This window comes from Plecotus auritus (genome assembly GCF_963455305.1).
Source record: "Plecotus auritus genome assembly, chromosome: 2".
Classification (NCBI taxonomy): Eukaryota; Metazoa; Chordata; class Mammalia; order Chiroptera; family Vespertilionidae; genus Plecotus; species Plecotus auritus.
In genome coordinates, this window is record NC_137771.1 from 92,040,097 (window position 1) to 92,050,547 (window position 10,451).

A 10,451-nucleotide genomic window follows, 5' to 3' on the forward strand; every position below is an offset into this window, starting at 1 on the left:
TTTCTTTTAACCCCCCAAATCCTGCCGAGCATGGATCAAACAGGGCACAAGCCAGGGAGAAATTTAATCGCTCATATCTCTGCCTAAGGGAGGATTGTCTAGGTGCTATGGTGACAGACACCTCACGGAAAGTATGTGTTAGAAAAAAAGATTTTTAAACTCCTAGGAGGAAGGGAGGGAGGGAGAGGGAGGGAGAGAGGGGTGAGAGAGAGAGGGAGGGAGGGAGGGAGAGAGGGAGGGAGCGAGAGAGATTGATTTCTAATGGACTTGGTGTCCAAGAAGAGAAGCACAAGACAAGGCATACATATTCAATCAAAATTACTTATTTATACATCATGTGGTAAAACACCAGGAACAAAATATTATCCAACAAAGGTATTTTATTTCTATTCCCCCAAATTTTGAATTTTAAGGTTTGTATTGATTTGTTTTTCTGGTTAAAGGTGCAGCTTCTCCACAGAGGATTTTTAGGCAGTGAAACTACTTGTATACTTTAATGACGGATACATGTCATTATACATTTGTCCAAATCCATAGAATCCCCCACACCAAGAGTGAGCTGTAACATAAACTATGGACTTTGGGTGATGATGACACATTAATGCAGATTCATCAATTGTAACAAAAGTACCACTCGGGGTGAGGATGTTGCTAGGGAGTGAGGCTCTTGGTTTCAGGGCAGGCAGTCTATGGGAAATGTCTGTACCTTCCACTCAATTTTGCTGCAGACCTAAAACTGTTCTAGTAAAAAAAAAAAAATTTAAAGCACAGCTTCTCTTTTATTAATCTATTCTGATATGGCTGTTCAAAAAAATCTGAAGGAAAAAAAGGCAAGTAAAACTTTTAGTGCTTAATTTTATAGTTTACAAAACTGTTTTTAGAATGATGTATTTACATTTTTTTTTCTTTTAAGGGAGAGAAATAACTGGTCTCAGAGATTAAGCCAAGCCAATTATAAAAATCTCCGGGCCTAATCAGCACATAAAATGGCTCACACCAATGATATGGTTAGTTCATGCTCTGTTGATACACAAATCAGAATTTTTTGCCATGTTCATGTACAGGAAACCAACAAGACTGTAAACACAGGAACAACAATCAACAAATGCAGATGTTTAAGGCTGGAAGTCACATTCTGGACAAGGTGAAAAGGGTAAGTGGCAGAAGAGTCAGAATAAGGACGGTGGCGGATATCAGAGGTCAGCATGGAGAGGGCACGGGCTCTGCTCGGGGCACTGTTTGCTGCCTGCTGTGAAGCCTGCACTCCTCCCCCACCCCACAGGGCTCCGGATGATGAGAAAACAATCTGAACGTAAAACCAGCACTGTGGAGCAAGGATGTTTCAGGCCTAGGACAATCCCAATCTATCCAGCAGGATCGGTAATCAAGGGCGTGTGCCCATGAACCTGAAAGTCAGGAAGGCTCTCCCACTCAGAACCAGAACCTCATTCTGCAAAAATGTTTGAAGGGGAGTCTTCAACCCAGTCATCTGGGACTGGGTTAGAGATAACAAGACCATGGGGACCTATCAAGGAATGACCTGATGTAATTTAGATATCATCTCTATTATGGACCCAATCTCTTTAATAATAGATGTGGGAAGGGCAGGAAGAGATTCGGTGCCTGCGGACATCAGAGGAACAATGCCACTCAGAGCAACGTGGTTTTCAACTCACTTTCAGAGCAGAAAACAATTCTCTGGGGTCAACAGTCCTTCCACATACTAAACAAGGGGATATTTATAGATATGCATAGCTTTTTCTTTTTTAAAAGCAGAGTTCTGGAAGAGAATGCTATCCACTAATAGAAAGATATTTGGTCACCCCCAGCTTTTGCCCAAGGCTGGGCTCTTGCATGCTTTTGTCATTTCTCCTAAATTATTCTCTTATGTGGACCAACACTCCCGGGCCCTATTCCCCTGATGCATTAGGATCTCTTTCTAGTGGTTGTCCTTCAGTGTTAGGATATAACAGCAGTGACGAGGGAATGATCCTGAATAAACATAACACATTTAACTATAAACAGAGATTAGATGATATGCAAGAACCTTGGAAGCTCTAATTTCTATGATCTATGAATAATGTAAATTGACCAATAATTTCAAACTTCCTATCAATGACAGAGAAAGCACAACATAAGAATGGGTTGCCTCGCCCCAACGGTGTGGCTCAGTTGGTTGAGCATAGTCCCATGTACCAAGAGGTCACTGGTTCAATTCCTGGTCAGGGCACCTGCCCAGGTTGTGAGCTCAATCCCCAGTGGGGAGTGTGTGGAAGGCAGCTGATCAATATCTCTCTCTCTCGTAGATGTTTCTCTCTCTCTCCCTCTCCCTTCCTCTCTCTGTAAAATCATAAAAATATATTTTTTTAAAAAGAATGGTGGGCAGGTTTCCCCAGAAAAACAATGTTATGGAAGGTAGCTGTGACCCCAGCCAGTTCTAGAGTCTAACTTTATCCATAAAGGTGCTGAAATACTATATATTTACTGTGGGGAGGGAAATGTAGAGGACAATAATTTCAAAATACTACTAATCAAACAAAAAGAAATCCATCAACTTCAGTGAACTACAATGCCATGTGTTTCTAATGCTTGTGGTAAAAGATTAGCAGGTATAACTCTGAGGTTCTGAGAATTTCTGGAATTCTCAAACACTTTAGAAGTTAACAGCCCTGGTTCTTTAGTAACTCAAATTTTTCACTAAAACAGGAATGATTTTCCTGTGCTTTGAAACAACGTCACCCGTTCCAAATATTCCTGGAGAGACTGGGGCCATTTTCTGGTTCTCCAGTTTCCAGAGGGCAAATGTTGGGAAAGAGATGGGAGCCAGGGTGTTGAAGAAGAGGTGAAGAGGTTATGAGAGGAAAATCATGTCTGAATAAAAGCAACTTCACTGTCATGATGAAAACAGAGAAAGGACAACAGAATGCACTAGCTCTTCAAGGGGAACACAAAGGTAGAGAAGACGGCAGCTGTCCCCCATACCAACCCCTGGGTAACCCGGCTGGTGGCTGGGTTGAGCAATAGTCTCAGGAAGGATAGGACAGAAAGGTTAATGTGTAATAGCTGCGTCTACATGCATGGGGACCTTGCAAACTGTTCATGTCTTAGGGAGCTTCTATACTGATTTCTACTCCTTTTACTCAGATTCTTATGGAAGCTTCTAATCAGGAACACAATTATCTGATTAAAATATCGCCTACTTTCCTTCCCACTGCTGGAAGTGCCCAAGGTGATGTCACTAAGATTCAGAAAAGAGGATTGGGAGGCAGTTGAGGCGACGGGGAGGGGACAGGAGGGGGCATAATAAGATTCAAAATTTTTAAATTAAGAAAAAAACTGTAACTGGTTTATATTAAAATAAGCACTACATGGACTAATTTATTTTTAAATACAGATTGGGATGCAGAGAGTGGATGATTGACTTGTGAAAAGATTGCAGAAAGCTGATTAAATATCCAAGAACCAAGAAATATTACCCTCTTCATTTTCCTTTTCTAACTCAGCTTTTAAACAGATGAGGGGGAGGCAAAAATAACAGAGCCATTATCTTTAAGAGTTTGCTATACTACCTTTGATATTCAATGTTCACCCACCTACTCCCCCCCCCCCACACACCGCCCCTGAAATTGAAGTAAAATATTAATGTGAAACCCAACATTTAAAGTAGACTCTGGTTGCGGGCTCAATCTCCAGTGTGGGGCGTGCAGGAGGCAGCCAATCAATGATTCGCTCTCATCATTGATGTTTCCATCTTTCTCTCCCTTTCCCTTCCTCTCTGAAATCAATAAAAATATACAAAATAAATAAATAAAGTAGCTAAACTCTGAACACACAGTGATGAGACAGAATTATTACATGCTGAGTCAAGTGCTGAGCCTTAGGGTTTTTTTCCCTTTACACACTTTGTTATACCACTGAGAATCCTTTTGTCTGTGCAAATCAGAGGTAGGCTTTAAGTAGAGGAACTGAGCATGATTCAGCATATTTAAAAAGGATTTATACCCACTCTTAGAAGGACAACCAGAGGAAACACCATCTGAGGTCTAAACAATGATATCTGCTTGCCCTTTGATCTGAGTTTAAGAACACTTTGTACAACTTTTTTGTTGAAATATCACTGAATTTCACCATTTACTATTTTAAAAATCTTTAGGAGAAAATCTACTGCTTTTTTGAACCACACTCTCCAAACTATTTTTGCTGTGAGTAGTTTGCAGGCATGGGTTCATTTGCTGCTAACAAAAATGTTCCTTCATAAGTACAGGCAGCTTAAATGAAAAATAATTCCACTGATACTATGTTTATGAGAAAAAGACAGTACAGTGTATCTGGTTACACATCCAAGTAGGGAGTATTCCCATTTTTCTTCTAATTTATGTTTCCCAAGAGTAATATTGTCAGAAGATTGCCAGTATTTTTAGAATAAGTTTCTTATTACTTGTACTAATACATACTGATTCCCTTTTCTGAGCATAATTTGAGTTTTTTATTTCAATTTATCCTAGCATCTGGAGATCAACATCTCATTAATTCAAAATAAATAAATGAAATCTGAAATGCAGATTTAAAGAAACCTTTGCACTGGTCTCAAATGTAATGCATATTACAAATTAATAATACATATGGGTAACTAATACAAAAGAGGTCTATTAATAAAGCATTATGATATACATCAAATACCATGAAACCTCAATATCCTAAAGGACTTCACTTACTTGCAGGTATAGCATTCTAAATGATCATCCAGATTAGTGAAATATAAATTTTAAATGGGAAATATGCCCATGTTTTCATCAATTCAATTTTTATAAAACACCTCTTACTTATGTGCTCGGCATTATGTTAGGAACTTAGGTTACGATAATAGATAAGCCTGGTTGCCTTTTGAGGCTGATATCCTCCAGGGGTGACAAATAAATGAGTAAGCAAATTTAAAAAGACAAAAATATACTCCTTGTGATAAATGCAACCAAGGAAATAAACAGGGTGATGGTAAAGAAGTGTGTGTGTGGCGGCGGGTGGCGGGAGGGTGGGGGGGACAGCACTGATTTCTATGGAGTAGTTAGAGAAGGCTTCTCTCAGAAGGTGAATTTTAAGCTAAGGCCTGAAGGATATTTCAGGATACTTCTCCAAGGTCACCAAATTGGCAGGCTTGTTTATTAGGCTGCCAAGACATTTTTAGCATTAGAAAACAAGTAGAAAATGCCATCTGTGGCCCTGATTGAATGCAGGTTCACGAGTACACCAGCTTCGAGGGCACACTCTGCACACCAGCCAGTTACCACTTAGGAGGTTACACACCCCCGCCTACTCAGCCGGAGTGGGTTTAAAACAGTCAGCATAAACAACAGGAGCTGGTCCAATGACTAGAGGAACTTATCCTGTTGATTCATACTTCCTGATAGCCACTCTAGCTAACAAGGATCAGGGTTTTCAAGGGTGTCTCATGAGTAAATTATTCCTCAGCCTCAAGGGAAAATGATGTTTATAACTATATAACACTTTCCCTTATAACTTATCTAACTCAGTGGGTATGAGTACTTTAAAACACAGAGCTGTGACATGCATTTTTCTGTAGATTCTTTAATAGACTAATCATGTAATGCAGCTAACATGCCATTGACACAGATTAGGAAATCTGTGGAATTCTCCCAGCATCCTTAGAAAATCCACATTGCTAAGCAATTACTTTCTTCAACAGAACTGTCCTGCTCAGAGCCATTTTAGCCTCTCATTATGAAATCCCCATTCTTACTGCTAAATGGATTAAGATGAAATAGAATTGTTTGGCAGGGGCATGGCTTTGTGACTTGAATTCCACTTATCTGGAAAGGGTTTTCTCCTCTAAGTACCCAGGTGTACTCCAGATCTGGACCTATGATTAGTAGTTATAACTTGCAGTCAGAAAGCCCAGGGGTTTGATAGGAGGGGCTTGGGGCAAAGTTCCCTACCCAGGAATCTCTTTCAGTTCTATATCCACTGGGGTAGGGGTGCAGGGTGAAATTAACACTAGCATTGTTGCATTCTCTTGGAATTCTAAAATTTTCAGTGGTATTTTTTTGAATCTTTAGCACTCCTTTATGAAAAATGAAAGCATCCCTAGGGAGATACTATGTTAAACCATCACTTTAGCAGGATTAGTTGGCAACCAATGTCAAGCAGTGTGACCCAGAAGCAATGTGTACCTATAGACCAGGAAAGGTAAGAAAAGCAAGGGAGGAGGAGAATTTCAGAGGTCATTAAACACAGTAGATGTCATCATACTTTACAAACTTGCCTCAGGCCAGCTCTCACAATTTCAAAAACCATCTAAGAGCCAGTGGCTCCCAAATATTGGAATCACCTGGGGATCTTTAAAAATGCTAACAACTGGCTTCCACTACACCCATTCAGATTTAATTGACATGAGTCCCACCCGGGCATCTGGATTTTTTTTAAAAAACCCAGCTGATTTAAAGGTGTAGGAAATTTGGGAGCTACTAACATAAGGAAGCACTGCTCTTAATCTCTTACTGGGATGATTTATTGATTTCCTTCAGACATCAGAAATCTCCTAGGCTAGTGCTTGTTGACCAGGGTAGCACATTAGAAAAGTCTAAGGCACTTTAAAAAAAAAAAAAAAAAAAGACACCAGAGACCACCCTCAAAGACTCTGACTTCATTGCTCCGAGGAGAAGCCCCAGATGCCTTAGTTCTGTAAGTGTCCTCGGGTGATGCTAATGAGCAGCCAAATTTGACAATCATGGTCCAAGCCCAGGAACTGTTTTCCTGGAGACTACAATGTGATTCTCTGCTTCCACTTGGTCCAGATTGGGACGATCCACAGAGGAAATAAAACATTTCCCCAAGGCTGTCCGGGAAACTTGGGGGGGGGGGAGGGGGGAGAGGAGACGGTGAGGGAGAGGGCAAGTGGTGGAATTTACTAAGCCAGAAGAAACAGAGTTGTTAGAATAAGGAATAGCGCTTGTCCTCTGCACCCCCGCCCGAAACTTGATTGACTGGCAGGAGAATTTCCTTAGAATGCTTCCTGGAAGTAGCTCAACCTTGGATTCGGTTCCAATAAATTGTGAAAATTCTTGTCCAATCAGAACCCCTGGCACTGCAAGTAGCAAGATTGGCAGGCCTTGAGCCTCCACTCCCTGAGAGATTCTGTTTCATGAATTTCCCAGGAGGATTTCTACACCACTTGGATGCCAATCATTCTGCTTCACTCCCCCTCCCCTTCGCCCTCATTCCTCCCTTCTTCCCCCAAAACTCAGCGGAGTTAAGAATCATCCCATAGATATACTTGTAAACAAATCGCCAAAATATTTTGCATGGTAGTCATTCAAGTAAATAATGCCCTTAAATGACGGACCGAGGTCTTTGACGTGGCTTGGCGACGTGCTTGCTACTTTGGCAAGTAAGTATCTGCTAACCCACTCCGAGCCATGCGTCCCACAGGAAAGGAAGTCCGCGGAGACGCACCTCACAGTCCGCTGCACCCACCTCCCAGGCTGCCACACCCACTCCGGGCGTGGCTACTGCACCCCCAGTTCTCCCCGCGGGGAACGCGTGCCCACCTTTGTGTACTCTAAGTTGAGTCAGCTTATGAATGAAGAGCACAGATTGAAGGCATTGACTGGGGGAATGGGGAGAGCCTTTACACCGTTCTCAGTTACAGATGAAAAACCTGGGGTGGGGGTGCAGGGAGGCTCTGTAACTCCGTCAGGGTTTGCCACAGAACATTTGTGGCGCAGCCCGATTTAGCCGCCCTTAAATTTCCATTCTGTTGCCTGGCAACCGGCTCAGACCAGCTCAGCGCCCAACCCCGGCCCCTAACCCGCACCCTTTCTCTGCCCGTTGACTAGAAGTCATCCCTTGGGGCACTGGCCGGAGGCGTGTGAGAAAGGTTCCTGGATTGGTTTCCCCAGCTGGGCTCAGGATCCAACCCCAAACCCAGGCTAGCCCTTCCGGGCGGGACTGGCGCGCCTTCCGCCGTCCTTTTAGGCACCATCCTCAGCCACCCTCCTCCCCCAGTTCCGTGGATACCACTTAACACAATCACGTCAAGTTTCCAAAGTTCTCAGCTGCTGTCGGATTCCCTAAAAGTCCCGGTGGAAAAAGTCCTCAGCGCGTTAAGGGTGCAAAAAAAAAAATTTTTTTTTGAGGGGGAAAGAGTGTCGGAGAGCCTTCTCCTTCCCAGCTGGTTACACTCGGGCCAGACTTTTCTGCCACAGTCTAGTTAACTTGGCCCGAGCCGGGCACTCTTGGGGAAAGCGCGGAGCGTGCTCCGGGCGCCCGCAAAGTCGCGCCTGCGGGGCGCCGCCTCCCGCGGCCGCAGAGTGCAGCGCTGCCGGGGCGCCAGGGACCGCAGGTGCCGCCCACGGCCGCGCAGGTGGCCGGAGCGCAGCCGGCCCATCCTCGCGTCCCTGCCTCGCCAGCCCGGACTCGCGCCCCAAGGGCCCCTCCACTCTCTACCCTGCACTGCCTCATGCCCGGGAAACTGGAAGGGGGGATTATCGTACGCTACCCCAGTTCCTTACCCAGGTTCACAAAGCTCATGACCATGTCCGCGTCGTTGAGGAAGGCGCTGTCCTGCGCGCTGGTCAGTGGGGACGTGCCGCTGCCGCCAAGTCCCGGAGCCAGAAGGCTCTTGCGGTTGACGGGGTGCGCAGCTCCGGGGGGCGGCTGCCTGGGCTGGGACGCGCTGGCTCCTCTCCGGGGCCAGGGCTGCCGCCTCTCATCGTCCGACGGCCAGTCCTCGTCCTCGTCGTTAGACAGGGCGTTGTACAGATCCAGCATGAAGAGGGGCGCGGACTTTAGCCGCCCGGGAGGGGGCTCCCCGCGAGGCTGCTGCTGCGGGAGCGCAGGAGGCGGCGGCTGCTGGAGGCCATGCATGGGCCGGGGCCGGTGAGGGAGCCCCAGCACGGAGAGGATCTCCTTCTGCATCTCCCGCTTCTCGTGCGTCTTGAGCCGGCGGTAGAGGAAACCCGAGGAGGAGGAGGACGGCGGCGGCTGCTCCGCGTGGCCCGGACTCCCGCCAGCCCCCAGCAGCGCACCCCCGCCGGTGGCGGCGGCGGCCGGCAGGGGCGGCCGCAGCGACGGGGGCCCGCAGAAGCTGCACAGCAGCCCCCACCACCAGCACAGCCACTGCGCCCTCCGCCCCAGCCCCGGCATCCCTGCCCGGCCGGGCTGGCCTCGTGGGCCCTGCGAGGCGTGGAGCAGCGGAGCGAGGCCGGAGCGCGGCCGCTGTGGCCCTTGGCGTGAACAGCCCCCGCCACCTCTCGGCGGTCTCGCTTCCCCTTCCTGGCCCTCAGTCCTTATCTCTCATGGTCCACTCGGGCGCCCCCAATTGCCCAGGATGCAGGGGAGGCGAAGGGGGCCGGAGAACCGCACTCCCGCGCTAGTCTCCAGAAGCGCAAGGTCCACCAGGCCAGGTGCGTCCGAGTCCAAGCTGCTCCGCAACCGGCGCCCTTGACCCTGGGCAGGTCACCACGGGGTCGCTCTCGGGCCTCGCTGCCCGCGCACGTGCGCTGTCCCGCGCCCTCCTGGGTGGCTGAATGGGACCCGGGGCGGCGGGGGAGTGGGACCGCTCACCAGCTGGGGGAAATACCAGGCAGCATCCCCGCGCACGCTTTCCCTGTCTCGCTCAGCCGCTGTGAAGTTTACCCAGCCGTAGGACCCGGGCTGTGGCGACAAGGACTCCGAGGATGCCAATCTTCTCCGCGAGGCTTAACTCCCTTCTCGCTCACAAACTCCTCGCCCCTCCGCTCTCGGGCACTGTCGCTTCCCCTCAAAATCTCCCCGCGCTGCTAGACTCCCCAAGCGGGGGCGTCAAGGATCTTCCTTTCCGTTCAGTGTTCTCCCGGCTGCCCTGCAAAGCCCTCTCACAGCAGGGATAGGAGGGAAGGGGACCGATGCACGGAGCAGTGGACGCGGCGTCCGCGACGCAATTCGCAGTCTCCCGCCTCTCCGCGCTGCGCTCTCCGCAGCAGCCAACGTGGGCTTTCTGGTGCGCCTCTCGCTCAGGTACCGCACTCCAGCCCCCGGGACTCCCCGCCCACCCGGGAAACGGACAGGCGGGCAGCCAATGGAGAGGCTCGTCTCTCCGGTATTTAAATAGACCCGCCCCCTTCTTTCACCCTCCCTCTCCCCAGAGGCGTCGCCTGGGCGGCGCGTAGGTTTCAAGTACACAGACAATTCTTAGAGGCACCCAGGGAGCCGCGAGGTAGCAAAGGCAAAGGCGTCATCACTAGTAAGAATGATCTGATCAACACCCCAATGTGAATCACACAAAGCACCTCAATTGATGCTTTAACCGAATAAAAGTAAAATCAGCTGTTAAGTCAATGCTGGATTGAGGAAGAACAGAAAAGTGATGGTTTTCCCATTCCTTTCTCAGTTTCTCATATTGATGTATAATATAGGCGTCTAGTGGACACGTGGCTTTCAAAGGCAGCTGCTGCAAG

The 10,451-nt window shown here is 47.7% G+C and overlaps 1 protein-coding gene across 1 annotated transcript in view; it reads right to left on the minus strand.

Moving 5' to 3' along the window:
* Positions 1 to 10,029, minus strand: part of BMP6 (bone morphogenetic protein 6) — a 154,147-nt gene extending 144,118 nt beyond the window's left edge. Inside the window, exon 1 of the mRNA XM_080655275.1 lies at positions 8,526 to 10,029. Within this exon, the coding sequence (XP_080511401.1) occupies positions 8,526 to 9,159 (634 nt within the window). The 5' untranslated portion in view covers positions 9,160 to 10,029. The remainder of the gene's footprint in view (positions 1 to 8,525) is intronic.
* Between the last annotated feature and the right edge of the window lie 422 nt (positions 10,030 to 10,451).